The following is a 17488-nucleotide window of genomic DNA, read 5'->3' as shown; positions in this document are numbered from 1 at the left end:
ATAAAGTACTTTTGCATGAGATATATTAATTCTCGCTAATGAAATATGAAAAAAATTCTATTTAAGTAATGGATCTAATTTAAAACACTCAATTGGTATCTGGCATTAGTCTCAGTAACTAAAATGAATTCCGATTTGGGATCTGACGCTGTATCGAAAGAACATAGGTGTAAGTTTTGCAGCAAAGAGTTTATCTTGAGAAAGAATAAAAGACAACACGATAAGAATGACTGTGTTAAAAATCCACTGCGCAATATGATAAGTTGTGTTCGATGTAGCAAGTCGTTTACGCGGAGAGAGAGCCTAAAAAGACATGGCAGAACTAGTAACGCCAAGCCTGCGTACAAGCTAGAGGACAACGATGAATCTACTAGACTAAGGAAGAGTGATCTGCATTATGAAAATAATTTTCTTGGCTCTTCCGATCTCGACAAAGAACTTAAATTGAAGGAGGTTGATGATTTACGGAAGAATGAAGACAATGGAAGAATCCTTAACGTGAAAAGTGAGAATATATTCCAGCCAAATACAAGTAGATCTTTCCTAATTTGTAAAAATGATGGACTCCTAAAAAGGAAGCATGCAGACGATGAAGACACTTCAACATCATCAACATCGAATTATTACGGTAAATTGGGTGAAGACGATTCCTTCTACGGTGATTGTTACAGTGACTCTGAGGCTGTTGACAAATACATAGACTATGATTAAGCACCTAAAGCTGATAAGATCGAAGAATGTGGCGGTGTCCTGAGACCGAAACGATGGAAACGACGTGATATATTAAATAAATCTGATCAAGCTTGTGATGATCACCGTCTCAAAAATGAAAGTTACCCTGAGGTTGGTGGTAAAACGGAAGACACCAGAGATCATAATATTTATTATAAACGTGCAAGGAAGATGATGGCGGAAGAGAATGATTACACATCATGGAAAGATCAAAACATATTGGTTGACCGGCTAAGACTTCTACATGGTTCGCTTTGTGCAGGAAACTATTCGTGCATCAAAGAAATATACTTCATACTCTTGGAACTGAGGAAAGCTGGCTACATACAATAATGGTTTGTTTTACTTGTATTTGTATAATGTAAAGAAATAAAATAAATAATTTAAACTATAAGAATTTAATGTTTTTATTTCTTGTATTCTGATTTCTAACCAAGACTTAAATCTCGTAACTTGTGCTTCCTTTTTTGCCTTTTTTTGTTGATGCAGCTTCCAAATGTGCTGCCTTTTCGTTGGTGGTGCTTCCAAATGTGCTGCCTTTTCGTTGTCGGTGCTTCCAAATGTGCTGCTTTTTCGTTGTCGGTGCTTCCAAATGTGCTGCCTTTTCACTGTCGGTGCTTCCAAATGTGCTGCCTTTTCGTTGTCGGTGCTTCCAAATTTGCTGCCTTTTCGTTGTCGGTGCTTCCAAATGTGCTGCCTTTTCGTTGTCGATGCTTCCAAATGTGCTGCCTTTTCGATGTCGGTGCTTCCAAATGTGCTGCCTTTTCTTTGTCGGTGCTTCCAAATGTGCTGCCTTTTCGTTGTCGGTGCTTCCAAATGTGCTGCCTTTTCGTTGTCGGTGCTTCCAAATGTGCTGCCTTTTCGTTGTCGGTGCTTCCAAATGTGCTACCTTTGCGTTGATGGTCCTTCTATTTTTAATGTTGTTTTGACTCTAGTATTATTGTAGATGGTTCTTGATTTGACTAGCGTATTATTCCATACGGTGCATGTATATAATCGAGTCCTAGACAGCAGGACGCTCAGTTTGTTACTGACGACGGCGGTGTAAGGATCACCTAGTTTGTTTAATCTGGTGCATAAATCTTGTAATTACCTGTTTTGCGAACTCTATGGCATCTATACCGACTTTAACGACGAACTCAGAGGTTGTACCATCGTCTACGGGAACCTTTACGACAGCTACGACGGAGAAGGTGCAGATCCCGTTGGCGACGACGACGACATCAACAGAAGTTTGCCTGGAGACGTCAACAGATGTGATACCACCATCATCCGAAGTTTCATCATCAGCAATGGATACTTCTGTTAATGAAGAGCGTACATTGCGTCAGTGCAAATACTGTGACGCATCATTTACTATCACCTCAAATGCTCGCAGACATGAAAGAAGCAGTTGTTCTAATAATGTTAAAAGAATACAATTTCAGTGCAATAAGTGCAATAAACTAATTTCACGTCTTGATAGCTTACGTCTTCATTATAAAAAATGCTGTGAGAAAGTTTAGTGCGAGTATAATGGACATGGTTATTGTTTTGACTCGTGTGTTGTACCAGCTGATGAGAATATATAAGTGAGACCCTGGTGATATGAACTTCAGTCCGTCTCTGACTGTGGTGATGAACGGATCGGATAGTTAGACTTGTATAACAGAATAAACCGGTATCCAGCTATTCTTGAGAACTCGATGGCATCATTACCACTTTCTACACCAACCTGGATCGAACGTCTACCATCATCAGTGCAGAGCACGATGACAACGATGTCTACAGCTACACCTGCTCTCTCAGCACAGCAGGAGATTTTGATGCGTGCAACATCTTCTGCAGAGCAGACCTCAACGGCGTCAGAAGTTAACATGTCAGCAGTGTTACAATGGTTGTCAACCATTCCAGTGTCATTGATGAAGGAAGGAGCATCCAGCGGTGTTCCATCACCCGACTGCACGTACTGTGAGAAGATCAAAAATTTGAAATTATGTGATTATGTAATACACAATTGTAGTAATAACTCTGAACGCATTAAATATCAGTGCAACAGGTTTTTAAGTAAGTTTGTACAATATGGAAGATTAAAACGGCACTTCAGGAATTGTGATAGACTGGCTGTACATTCATCGGAATCAAGCTGTATATTTTGTAACAAAACATTGGCAAATATAGAAAGTGCAAAACAACATGAAATATATCTCTGTTATTTTAATGAAGTCGATAATTCGTCTTTGTGTGAAAATTGTGGTGTACCAATATGTCGACCTGATAAACTGAATAGACATTTACGAACATGTAAAAGATTTGGTCCATACAACAAGAAGACTGTTTGAATCGAGGAATCCAAAAGGCTTTAGTAATTTGTCTGTGTATTTTTTTATACTTGTAGTAGTGTAGTATTTGTGTAATAAAAGTGTTTTTAAAAGAACTTGTGGTGTTTTTATTTTCTCAAACCAATTTTTTTTTTAAATATTAAAGTTGTTTTGTATCATCCTGTGATCGAACCAAGGACAGGAATCGATCGAATCAATCAGTATATTTATTGCCAATTTATTTATTGAATTTTGAAATTTTTCCCGAATCTCTAGCATTAAAATTATGAATTACCAATATGTTGGTCTTGATGTCTGATAGGATGATGGTAGTAGAGGATTTAAAGTCTCTTTAAGAATGTTGTACATGGTTTATTGATATTATTATTTTTACATAAAATTAAACTTTATTGCATCGATCGGGTATCGAACCGAGGACAGGAGCGGATCGAATCAATGTGTAAATTAATGAGTGATTTATTTAATGAATTTTGGAACTTTTCCCGAATTTCTAGCTACATTATTACATGATTTCAAGATGGTGGCCAAATTTAAAGATGGCGGGTGTCACAGTAATAAATGATTACTGCACTCTAGCGGGTAAGAATTAAACTAACATGGCGTCAGCGCACTCTAGTAGTCGATAACAAGATTGTGGCTTCCAGCATACGAAGACAAGATGGCGGACATGACGTCATTCTAGATGACGTTATATATGCTTTGAAAAAAAAGTGGTGGGGGTCAGTCTGCCTGCGTCCACTGTGAGGGAAGGATCGGTCGCCATTTTAATTATTTTGCCCTCGTCGGGTTCGGACCGAGGACTCCAAACTCCGTGTCGTAAATGTATGTTTTTTATAATTTTTTTATTAAAATTGTATTAAGTGAATTTTTTTATAATTTTTAAAATAATTTCATAAAAATCGGATAATAAATAAAAAAAGTTAAAGATGGCGACCGTAACGAAAATTGCAACGGTGACGTCATCATCCAATATGGCGGAAAACACATCGCCGGAATGTTCTAGAACACAATGACGTCATCCAAAATGGCGGATACAAGATGGCCGCCATGATCTACTTGTCCCGTTACGTCATGTCATGTTACGCGGTGTCCCATTACGCTGTGTCCTGTTACACTCGTCCAAGATGGCCGCCGTGACGCCAGAGATGGACGTGTCGTCAGAGATGTGGCTCGGCACCCGGCACTACCGCCTGGCGCCTGATCTCGGAGGAACATTCATATACTACTACTGCCTTTTATTTTTCTTTACAGAAGTTACAGAGATATATTTTTTTCTGGAATTTGTATCCTTACTCAGTAATTCACGAACATGGCTATTTTGCAATGACAGTCTCGGCCGTTTGACGGTAGGAGCAATTCAGTTTGCAGGTTATTGCATGTCTTTTTAAACTATCGTTCATTGCAAACTCGCTGTGACATTTCTGGCAAAAAAAAATTCTACGACGTGGATTATTAGCAGTTTCTCCATTCTCGTGTCGGTAGCCATTACCGCCATTCGAATAAAATCTTTTGCCACAGCAACGACGCCGATGTTGGGAGGACGCTGGTGCACCTTAAGTGGACATTGTTGATGCTAGAGCTACTGCTGCCAAGAATCTAAATTGAAGTAATTTTTTTCAACAGCTACAGAATAAGCTACAACTCTCTATAAAGTATTTTTTTTAATAAGCTTAAAGTAAGAATTAAGTAACAAACAAAACAATTAATTTTAATGAAAAAAATTGGGTGCTTGCTATCAGTTGTATTAAATAAATATTCTATCACTAATGTATATTCGTTAGGATAGTCATCATGAGGAAAAAAAAGAGAGCAACGAAAGCTTGATATAATATGTCTTAAATTTTCTACCAATAATGCCTATTCTTTGGGACAGAGTCAGTATGAAAATGAAAGAAGATAGCACCCTACGCCCTTTTTTAAATTAAAATTAATGGTGTGGTTTATTACTTGATTTTTATTTTAAGCATACTAAAATTAACTTTATACAGAATCGTTTTTTAATCGGTTGCTGTTGAACAAATTACTTAAAATTTATTTTATATTTTAAATTCATACAACATAGGCAGCATGTTTTTTTATAATTTTTAAAATATATATTTTTTTACTTTTTAGTTTATCTGAAATAATTTTTTTAATTCCTTGAATTGCATTACAAGGTCAATTTTCAAAGTCCCGAAAACTTCGGGGGTGTTTAACTTCACCCCTGGAGGGGTCCGATGGTGCCCGAAGACCTCTGAAGTACGCCAAAATCATCGTATTTCGTTTTGCCTGATTTTCGAAAAATCGGGGACATATAACCACAGCTAAATACGGCGGAGGGGGGAGGGGCAGTCCAACCCTGGGTAAAATATACACAATGTCCCGGCCTCTTGGATTGGAAACACTCCAAATCGAAAGTGAATCGATGTTTTAAATTTTGGAAATTTTTGGGATTGAAATCCTGTGTTTATGTGTGTGTGTGTGGGGGGGGGGGGGGGGGGGCAGTCTACCCCGGGGAAAATGTCCACCATGTCCCGGCTTCATGGACACACACAAAGCATGGTTTTTACCCGTAGATCAAAAGTAGTGTTTTTTTTGCTCCTATGATCCTCCATCACTCTTCAGGTTATAGTCATGAAACTCTTGTATTATATTCCGTATCTGTACTGATATTATCAAGCTCAAGAGTTTATTTGTTTGTTTGTTTGTTTGAACGCGCTAATCTCAGGAACCACTGGTCCGATTTGAAAAATTCTTTCAGTGTTTGATAGTACATTTATCGAGGAAGGCTATAGGCTATATTATATTATCAATAATATTAGGGATCCTTACTAAAAGTCCAATTTAGAATCAATGCGTTGGAAGGGGTTAGATAAAACATGCAGTACACGTACGAAGTGTGTGTTGACAATGCCGCAGGCGCTAGAAGTTTATTTCCTATTGCCTATTAACATTATTGCCACGCACTAGATGCCTTATCATTCTTAATTTTTTCATACAAGTAAAAAACACCCTCATAAGAGTTCAATTAGTATTTAAATACTTTTTATCACTTTAAATCGAAAACCTAAACTATTGTTTTTTTTTCTCTCTCTGTGTTTAATTTTTGTTTTTTTCTTTTACCAGAATTATTTTTAGTATTTTTAATTATTTTTAATTTTTCGGACCATCAATAATTTTCCTCTCCCGTTACAATTCTGACAAGGACTTGTATATATATATATATATATATATATATATATATATATATATATATATATATATATATATATAAAAGCGAAATACCACTCACTGACTCACTCATCACGAGATCTCTAAAACTATACACCCGATTGACTTGAAATTTAGCATAGTTACTCATTTTGTGATGTAGACGCTCACTAAGAACGGGTTCTGCGGAAATCCGATCCCAACGGGAGTTTCGGGGGCGTAATATATATCAAAATTTCCAGTTTTTGGTAGGAAATAACCATGGCAACGGCTGTTGCTTTGTTGATGCTTCATTCATCTCTATGGCAACGACTATTTCATTGTTAGTGCAGTCCTCATCACCCTTGAAATTTTGCGGGTACTTTAAATATCAAAAATTGCCCTTTTTTTCAAGTATATATATTTTACAGACTTGAAACTTAACAGTAATGTTCCTTATGTTACGCAGGATGACATTTTCCGAAAATTATATCCCATGGGTGGTTAAAACCAGGCAACAGTGGGTACTTTGTCCGCATGAGAACAGGATGTTGCATTGTTCATGCCTTCTGCGTCTCCATGGCAACGGGCATCGCGCGGCAGTGGCGTACCCACAAGGAGGGGCATGTATAATGAGCGGCGCAAGAGTGATCTGCCTGTAGACTGCCATAGCGAAGTACGGGTACATCAGTTGTACGTTGCGTGCACGAGTCGGGAAACCATCGGTGCTATTCATTTTCTCTCCGGTACATTATACAGCATTGTAATAAATTTTCACTGAATTTTTTTTATTTACCATTACTCTAAATGGGAGATGTGGCTTAATTTTTTTCCATTAGTATAGCCGTGCGAAGCCGGGTCGCGCAGCTAGTTATATATACTTGCAAAGTTTCAAAGCGATACGATAATCGAAAGTAGGTTAGAATCGATTTTCAAGATTAAATTACATAGTTACAAGTGAATCTGAAAAAAAAAAGTTTGTTAAAAACAGTCGCTGTAGCTGGAATATTTAACTTAGATAAATGGTATCACAAAATTTTTGTAAAGATAAAAAATTTCAATATTTTCGCTCTACGTCTTATTTATTTAATTTGCTAAACATTTTATTTCATTATTTCAAAACGTTTAAGCAGCACACGCACATAAATCAAACAGACGGCAATTTTATCCAGCTTAAATTACAGTTATTGTGATTTCTCATTGAAAACACATATTTATCAGAATACAAATAGCCTTTAGCACTCAGAGGTTATGTAGCTTCCTAATAGTGAAAGTATTGTCAGAATAGGATCAGTAGTTTTAGAATGTACCCCCTACATCCAAACTTACAAACTTACAAACTTATAAAAAACCTTTCCCTGTTTATAATATTAGTATAGAAAATATTTTCTTGTATGTAAATCAAAGATTACCAATCAGTTTCAAAAGTGGATAAAAGGCGAAAATACTTTCGCCTGCGTTTGGCTCTACCTGCATTTGGCTCTACATTCATTTGGCTCCACCTGTTTTTGACTCTTTTGCATTTAGCTCCATCTGTGTTTGGCTCTGCCTGCATTTGGCTCTACCTGCATTTGGCTTCACCTGCATTTGGTTTCACCTGTATTTGTATCTACCTGCATTTGGCTCAGTCAGCATTTAGCTCCATATGCACTTGATTCTACCTGCATTTGGCTCCAACTGCATTTTGCTTCATTTGCGTTTGGTTTTACCTGCATTTGGCCCCCTCTGTGTTTAGCTCCATCTGCTTTTGGGTTCATCTGGCTACATTGCCCCAACCTGCATTTCGCCCCACCTAGCTATAATGCCTCTTTCTTCATTTGGCTACACCTGGCTCTTTTTGAAAGCTTAATGCATGTTATACAATACATTATTCTGTGTAGCGCACAAATATCAGTTCTCGAAGTAAATTTCATGTTTGTTTGTTGATGGATAAATTTTCAGCATCTTGCGAAGCAAGGAGAAGTCTTCACCTGTCGTATAATATGTTAGGATCTTCCCATGATATGTAATCCATCTATTCTGCTGCTGACATCTTTCTTACATGTTTATTATTAATATTTTTAAGATCTCTGAACTATTCTGTATTACACCACCCTCAAAGTCTTTAATATCGCCATTGTTCTTGTGGTTATCATAAGATTGATCAAAATAATTTAATTTACGAGTTTTTTCAACGTTTTGGGCTCGGCAATTCATCACAGTCTTCGATCATGTCAGCTTCAGACGCTTCTACATTTTTCTCAATTTCACCGAGGTGACTAGAGTTTGACATAACGTTTTTTTTCATTTCCCACGAAGATGCTACCTTCTTCGATAGTTTTAAATTCCAAATCATTAGCGAAATATGGGATAGTGTTGCAAGCATCAGCATTTTCACATTCTTCGATATCATGATAGTCGTATAATATTTTGCCTTCATTTCACTTCCTTAGTTTTGTAGACCCATCCTCGTTATCATTGGTCAGCTCGGTTACACAGAGCTTGCGATGTTTAGTTAAGATATATCGTAGACCAAACGATTTCTGCCCCCACCTGTGAATAAATGATTTTTTTAGTAAGGATAAAAAAAATCGGTCTTTTCCTTTCTTCCTTGCTGATGAAATTACACCGTGTGTCCTTTCTATTACGTTGCAGGCTTCGAACCGAAATTCAAAATTAACTTCTGCAAATAACACCAGATACGTACAGAGAGTTTTTAATCTCAAAAAATACTTAAATAGGAATTCAAGTAATCCACCAGCGAGAGTTAATTTTCCATTTTGAAAGATTCGTGTTGAAGTGGTTCTGCTTTTCGCCACCAGATGCCGAATCGTGTAATGGCTCAGAGATTTTTCGTGCTTATTATCTGAATCCACAAGCATCAAAAATGCATGCTAGCTGAAGCTGAAGGCGCGGCCTCACGCACGTGCGCACTTGCATGTCAGCGCCTGCATCTTGGACGGGAGAGCCACGGAACTACACAACTAACCATTCGGCAGTAACTGCACGCGAATATCTGACAGTCTGGCGAAGTGACCTCGGTCATGAACAAGCAATGAAGAAGGCTGAAGTTGTGCTAGCAGTTGCTTAAATGCCCTACGGAGGCACAATCGCGCCTGTGCCGAGCAAAATAGGGGATGAAACATATACCCTTAGGCTGACGTCTCAAATGGTCCTAGACTGACCTTACCCTGAGGTGAACGAAAGTTTTTTGAAAATAACATAAACAGTGTGGCGCGAACGTGTCTCTGTCTATGACTATTACAACTGCGTTTGACACAGTTAACACGTCACAGTTACTTGTGTTTGAGTAATTACAGATGATAGTACGGTGTAGTGTATGTTAAGGGTAATGTATGTTAAATGGCTGGCAAAGTATGGTGGTTGGCTGTACTCGTGTACGATTAATACCAAAACTGATAACATTTAATAATTAAAGCAATATCAAATGGTATTAATTGTATTGTAATATTATAATTGATATAATTTCAACACATAGATATGTACAACACTGAAACTGAAAATTATTGATCTGAATAAATTTGACTAGGAAGATTAGGTTCAGATCATCCTAATGTTGTACCAGCTTTTAAATAACCTACCAAATACAGATAGCCAGACATGAATGGATTTGGGTCCAGTTTCGATACTACACCGTCATTACTGAATTATCAAGGTTTGCAACTACCGGTACCTACTAGCTCAATTTGGGGTAGGGCAGGTTCTTCGGCCATTCAGGACTTCTGGGTAGATCGGTGTATGGTCGCAGGAACTTGTAGAAAGGGACGCTGCAATAGAGTTATAATCCACTACGACTACCGTAGGCTACGACTCATTGACTGGATCGGCGACACCAAAATGGTCCTGAAAAACGTGGTACAAGGAACGTTCTCACCACGAGATGGCAGGAATCAGATGTAGAAGTCGCGATGCTGGAAGCACTCGCGAAACGCCTAGTATGTCGTGTTAAGGCGTATACCCTGTATTCTGAGGTAGATTAACTCAGAATTCTCCTATCTGAATACTCCGTTTACACTATAGTATCTAACTATAGTAGCGGACACGATCTTCTTGTTTCCTTTGCGGGCACCAGGGTTTTGGCGACACATCGCAAGGGAAACGTCTTCTCTCGAACATGGCATCTTAGAATCCTCCCCTATTCCTTCCTTTTCAACCTCAACTTCCCAGGAATTGTTGTAGCAACCAGCGAGCTCGCAACTAGCAGGAAGAAATACTCAGCAGTGGTAGTAAAATCCAATGTACGGTAATTAAACCTGTGTTTAACTCATGTAAAGCTTTCAGAAAAAGGAATAGGCGTCCAAAGAATAATTAAATGAAGACAATAAATTATTACACTGCTGCAATTTCCAAAGACTAAACATACTGGCTGGCCTTAGCTATCCATATTAGTGTGATTGCTGGTACAACTTATAATACAAATACATATTTAAATATAATAATTAATTTACAATAAACATGAGATAATGAAATCAATCTGTAAACGGTTGACTGTTTACAACAGGAACACAAAAAATACTCGAAGAATGGCAATTTAAAACCTCGGACAATGTCTCCGGCGCCGTAGTAGGCCAGTTCAAACACCGTGACCTTCGCTCGTCGAAGCGATGGAGCTGTTCGCCAACAGCAACACAGCAATCCGGCCCACACCAGCGGCCGCTACTGGACAGTTCATGGCCGGCGGACCAACACGTCCCGTGGTAAGAGACATCATCCCCGCGCGCGGGGTAGCCCAGGCAGGCTCGTGATCAGCGCCTTGGAGGTAGGCGGCCGGCCCGACGCGTCTGCCACGCGGGAGTCGGCCCATCAGGCTGGGCTGGTGAGCGGGCGCCTGGGAGGTATGCGGCCGGCTCGACGCGTCTGCCGCGCGGGAGTCGGCCCATCAGGCGGGGTTTGTGAGTGCCTCGACTGCCAGTGTCGCGGGCAGGGTACTCCGACCAGCGGGGTGTGCAGGCGTTGCTGCAGGCGAAGAATTCGATCATGCAGCAGATCAGCAAACCAGCACGGAGAACAACTACAGTCTCTCCAGGAATAACCAGGAGCACTCGGCGAAAACCACCGCAAGTCTCGCACAATCCAGCTCGGCTGAAACAGTTAGGCTTATTCTTGCATACTTAATATAAAAATATGCCTAGCATAGCTATATAAGTTTTATGCCTATGCTTATTTGTAACAAATATATGTAAATCATATTATTATGCTATGCATACCACAAATTAATCGTCAAAAAAATTTAAATTTTTATATACAAATTACTTGTTTACTCTCGCTGGAAATCTAACCGAGGACCGAAATTAAATAATTAAAAAATTTTAGTAAACAATTGTATACATTTGTGGAATTTTTTGGAATTATTAGTAAAAAATTGAATAATTAAATTAAAAATTTTCGGTTAGGATCAATGTCATTTCGAGGAGAAAATGCTCCATTCTGGGGATTTTACAACCTTTAATTTTTTTTATGAAAAAACAGTAATTTTTCTCGTGAATTAAGAATTTAAAAAAGAATTTTTAGTATTATCAAGGTATATTTTAGGAATTTGGAGGAAATTAGACTCCAAGATGGTCACAATTCAAGATTTCGGAACCCCTGCACCGACATTAGTTTCCCACTCTAGTCCCAGGACATACTAGTTTATACTACTCATCGAATTAAGGCTAAAAACAAGGAAATTCAATTGTTATAATGAGAGTAGTTTGTTTTTCGAAAACCTGACGTTTTTGCCCTGCAGAACAAATAAAAATAAACCAAAATCTTTAAAAATGATTTTAAAAATTGAATCAGGTTTTAATATTTTATGTACTGTAATTTTTAAAAACGTACTTTTAGCTTTGCACTAGTTAGTGGTTATTACCTGGAACGTTGAAGAGTAGCAAAGAAGCACTCACTGAGTAGCTGTACTAGGATTCACGAGGGGTAGCAATGGGAAACAACACAATGAGAAAAGTACCAATAGTGCATGCACAGAGATCCAACCCACTGCCTCCGTGTGTGTGTCAGACACACGTCTTCATTACCAAACACGGCGATTTGTCATAGCTGTAAAAGTAAAGTTAGCAAAATTTTGCTCTCAGGAGTAAAAAAAAAATGTGTTCAGTCCCAGTAAAGGACAACGGAGATTCTCTTATGCTACAGTACAAAAAATCCGTAATTTTCTTTATATGTATATTTTTAACAACTAATAAAATTTTCCTTGGTTAAAAAAATTACAGTTTATTTAACATAAAAAAATTGTCATATTTCGAGTAATGGTATATTTAAATGCATCATACTGTTGTAATGTTTGTTTTTCGTTATGAAGTCTGTTTTGTACAAATTATTTTAGATGTAATTAACCGTGTACATAAAATGCCATGCTTGCAGGTCAGATATGGTCGTGAGAAGTATAGGAAACTCTCTGATGGTCATCTTGCCGGATCTGATTGGAAAGAAGATCACAAACCGGTTTGATCTCGTTCGACCACTCATCGCTTTCAAGTTCGAAACAGTAAGTTACCTCAACTTCTTTATAACTTTCGTACGCTCGTACGAATGTATATAAATTAAGATATAATTGTATAACAAGTAAGGTTTATAATAAAACGTATTATTGTTTCTAGTAGCATTTATAATGGTTTAATAATTAATATTTTTTGCCAGAAACTTTTAAATAATAAAAATATTAACAATTTGTACATACTGTTAAAAGGGTCAGAATGAAATGTCAACATTATTTTATTATCATTCAAATAATTTACTTTTAATTACGTTATGCAGAAAAAAAACTTTTTTGTTGTTTTTTTAGTAAAATAAATGCTTAAATATTCATAGCTATTATCATTAAAAAATACATGTAGGAAATCAACTGTGTTCCAATTAAAAAAAAAACTTCTGCTAACACTTACCTTTATTTGGAGCTTAATGTTATTATTAAACTTGAAACATATTTCCTAATAAAAAAATTCTATTTTTCTAAAAAAAAAAAATTATTTTATATGCTCACAATTTTTCATTCAGGTATTATTAATTGCACACTCAGTTATCTACAGCCCTTTTCACTGGTGATGTTAACATAAAAATAAGTAGATAAAGGCAATAACTTTAATTAAATTATACTTTTTTTTCAGAAAGCTATTAGTTGGTTGTTTGTTTCATTCTTAAAATTAAAAATGGTTGTGTTTTATGTTTGTTACTGTTTGCGTTCCACAGTTACAGACATTTTGTGAATCAATTCGAAACTTCTTTCTCTGGCACACTACATAAAGTAAATTTTTCTTTTCTTTCTGCTCACAGATTGTTACTTATAAGCTACAAAACGGTTTGTAACAAATATGTTTTTGTACTTGAAGTGTACGTATTGTTTATTAAAAATAGTTTTTTGTAATATTCAATGTGAAATAACATTACATTTAACAAATCCTTGCTTTTACATTGTAATAATATATAATAAGTTACTTGTTATCTTGGAGTATACTGTAGCGTAAAGATGGAAATAATATTTATTACATTACTACTTATGCTTAAAATATTTGAACATCTAACTTTGTTAGTTTAACATAATTGCATAAAACAAAAAAATTTTTTTTAGTAATTCGGGTTTTCAGATAGTCGAATTTCCAAAAACGTTTAACTGGACTATTTCTCAAAAATTTCAGTTGTAAAAAACTTATGTAATCACAATTTAAATAATTAATATATTTACTCTTTAAAAGAAGATAAGTTTATAGAACCAAGGTAAAATAAATTGTCGAATTTGGTGAGCACATTTGGCAAAGCATAGGAAACAAAGCGTTGAAGTGTTGAAGGGTACGTGCCTCCCGCTATGACATTTTGAGGTCATTTTGCTGCGTTTAGAGATTCCCATTTAGTATAACTTTTGACTCGGAGAAGCTGCGACGTTCGTTTGAGTTTCAATGGTCAGCTCTCGTCAAAATCTACCAAATACACGTATAAAACATTAGTTAAAAATAGTTACAGTGAATATGTATGGTGTTAAAATATATATAAAAAATACTACCTGTTACGTACTCGTATTCACGTACAACACACGGCCGTGGGGTTCATGTTGAAGTAAGATGAAGCAGTTGGTTTGAGCACGGACAGCAGTGAGAGGCGGGCGTGCGCAGATCCTGAACCGCACCAACAACATCTTCGAGCTGGTGACGGTGGAGTCGGTGCTGACGGAGCGCCTGGCGGAGCACAAGGACGAGCTGGTGCTCAGCGACGAGAGCAGCGGCGGCCAGGACGACAAGAACCTCAGGCTCAAAGGTGCCGTCATGCGCTCTAAAGGGCCGTGGGGCTGTGGGAATGTGAGACTGTGGGAATGTGGGAACGTGGGAATGTGAGACTGTGGGAATGTGGGAACGTGAGACTGTGGGAATGTGGGAATGTGAGACTGTGGGAATGTGGGAATGTGGGAACGTGGGAACGTGAGACTGTGGGAATGTGAGACTGTGGGAATGTGAGAATGTGAGACTGTGGGACTGTGGCTATGTGGGACTGTGGGAATGTGGGTCTGTGCCCGCCTCTAGCTATCCAGCCGGGTCCTGCTGTGCGCCTCGTGCGCGGCTCTTGCAAGCAGGCAGTCCCTAGCTTCGGGCAGTCCAAGCACTTCCGAGCTGTATCTGGTCCGGGCAACAAATCTGGGGGTCTATTTTTTTCCCACGGCTCTGGAAATAAACATCGCATTGTGAATCACTATTGCTGCATGAACAGACTAATGCTGGGTTGCCCTGGCCTGGTCATGGCTGGAGCTCTAACACCTTCCTGATCAAAGGGGGGAATAACCCCTTGACATATTTGTCTCAATATTAGTTGTTCTGGAATGTATAAAAATGTATCTGTAAGCAGACACCTTATCTAACCTTAAGGGCGCATATTTGGGAGGATAGGTTGGAACATAGATGCTGCATGAACAACATGACAAGGGACTCCACTGTCATTGTGGGCAGGGGATCTGGCTAGTTGACGCTTTACCGTTCATAGACAGCAGTTCGTCCGTTCTCTCACAGAGAGCAGCACTTGTCTGGCGCTCTCGTCCACGAGTCGACAGTTACTGTCTGGAGTGTCAGTTCTTGAAGTTTTATTTTTCTGTCAATGAGTACTTCGTGATATCTCGATGTTCAACATGTGCCAATAACATGTGAGATCTAGGCATTTCGATGTTAATTTCATAACATATTATTTCTTAAGATTTGTCCTCGGAATTTGATTTCAAACTTTATGGTGCGCGAAAGGGGATGTTGTTATAGTGTTAGTGTGTTGATGTAGGGCCTATTGGATTTTTAATTCTGCTTACGATGTTACTTTTGAATGTTAACGTAAATGTAAAAATAAAATTTTAATTTTACTACAAATCAAACTTTATTAAAACCTTTTTGTGAATATTGCATTAAAATAAATATTTATTCTGTAACAATATGGCCCTGCATGTGTAACATTCTCTGTTTTGGGATAGATATTTACTTTTGCAAGTGTTTAATAAATATTTTATGGATTACTAACTTTAAGTAACATACAACTAATTTCCATGAACAAATAGCTAAGATATAAAATATCAAACTTTAAAAAAATGTTAAAAAAAGTACCAACTAGCTTCTGTCCACAACAATTAAATTCTGATCATAAAACTATTCTTACAAAAACCTCATATTCTTCTTCTTCCATATTTATTTTCAATCACAGCGTGTTTTTGCCGCAAATTCACTTGTTCCACATATTTTGATTTTATATTTTCCAAATGTTTTTTAAATGTTTTTTTAAAGAAGTAATATTAAAAAATAATACTATTAAATTTCTAATTTATAAATTAACAATAGAAATTATAAACATTTCACAATCATAGCACATTGACAAAAATTGAAGTGAACCTCTTTTTTTGTGTGTGGGAAGCCAAATAATATAATGTTTAACTACGAGAGAAAAAAAAATTAAACAGAAAATCTTTGTCCCTCCTATATGAAAACTGTTAATAAAGACACTAACAATCTCCCTACTTTGTTTTGCACCATACCTACTGACAACTTGTGTGTTCCGTCATTTTTAGATGCTGTATATCCCGTATATAGATATACGTTTATTAGATCTTAAGATTAAGTGATTTTAAACTAAGAAAAATTGCTTGTCGTTAGTATTATGTAAATGGAGTTTCTGTCGTAATATTATTCTCATGGGACTAGGATTTTGTGGTAGCGTCTTGTGGTGGCTTGTCAATCGTAAGTATTCGTCTTGTTCGGGCATGTCCGCCGCTTGTTATCTATGATCAGAACCTCGTCAGCCATTTTATATGACTCCACATTTGCCATAATTGAACCCGCAATCTTTTAAATTCCATAATTAATAACATAAAAATTTGGGGGAAAAATCCAAAATTTATATAAAAACAATAATTAATTTACTGATTGATTAAATTTATTTCCGGTTTTGGTTCGATCCTCAATCAATGCAAAGTTATGTAAAAAATATTTATTTAACAATAAAAGACAAAAAATCCTAAAAAAGGAGGCATTAATTTCTCAACTACCAGTCTCCAGTTTATTCGAGCGATTCCTGTCCTTGGTTAGAGCCTTGAATGATGCAAAAAGTTAATTTCAGGTAAAAAAAAAACAGTTATTTAGTTTAATATCATGGAAAATCTTAAAGGAGGCTTAAATTTTTCATCTACCAGCCTGTAGTAAACGAATGATGACATATAGCTACTGGCCACCATCTTGGAAATTCGTAATAATTAACCTAGAAATTCAAAAGAAATTCCAAAATTCATAAAAAATAACTTATTAAAATAATGATTTATTCGATCGATATCCGTCCTTGGTTCGATTCTCAACCAAAGATAATTGTAACTGAAGCTTAAAATTAATTTAAATTTTGTTTTCACATACCTTTCAAGTAGTTAACCAATCATTATCTCTACAAAAATGACTCTATACAAGATACTTGCACCGAAATAAATATATTGTCACTGTTCCTACCATGGAAGTCTAATTTTTCGATTCATGGAATACCTTCCAACCAATTCATGTGCAATGCTGTACGTAAAGGCCAGGTGTCTTCGAACCACGAGGCCAGGTCATGTTCAATGTTATATACAAAACGTCTCCAAACCACAAAGACTTCTTGGTCCATAACAAATATTGCATATTTCAAGCTGTTAAGACAGAGTCTCCGAAATGTTGGACATAAAGTACCAATAAAAAGAGAGATGGACTAAATGCAGATTAGAAATAAAATCTCGAAGAGATTGGTTATAATGGTTCTCAAACATGTGGGAATAAGGTTCGGCTACTATGTTT

The 17488-nt window shown here is 37.0% G+C and overlaps 1 protein-coding gene across 1 annotated transcript in view; it reads left to right on the top strand.

Moving 5' to 3' along the window:
* LOC134539548 (soluble guanylate cyclase 88E) overlaps positions 1 to 17488 on the top strand; it is a 197193-nt gene that overhangs the window by 155233 nt on the left and 24472 nt on the right. The window contains exons 7-8 of the mRNA XM_063381673.1: positions 12582 to 12705; positions 14324 to 14465. Coding sequence (XP_063237743.1) covers positions 12582 to 12705; positions 14324 to 14465 — 266 coding nt within the window. The remainder of the gene's footprint in view (positions 1 to 12581; positions 12706 to 14323; positions 14466 to 17488) is intronic.

The sequence above is a fragment of the Bacillus rossius genome, chromosome 15, assembly GCF_032445375.1.
Source record: "Bacillus rossius redtenbacheri isolate Brsri chromosome 15, Brsri_v3, whole genome shotgun sequence".
Taxonomy (NCBI): domain Eukaryota; kingdom Metazoa; phylum Arthropoda; class Insecta; order Phasmatodea; family Bacillidae; genus Bacillus; species Bacillus rossius.
This window is presented reverse-complemented; position numbering and strand designations above follow the sequence as displayed.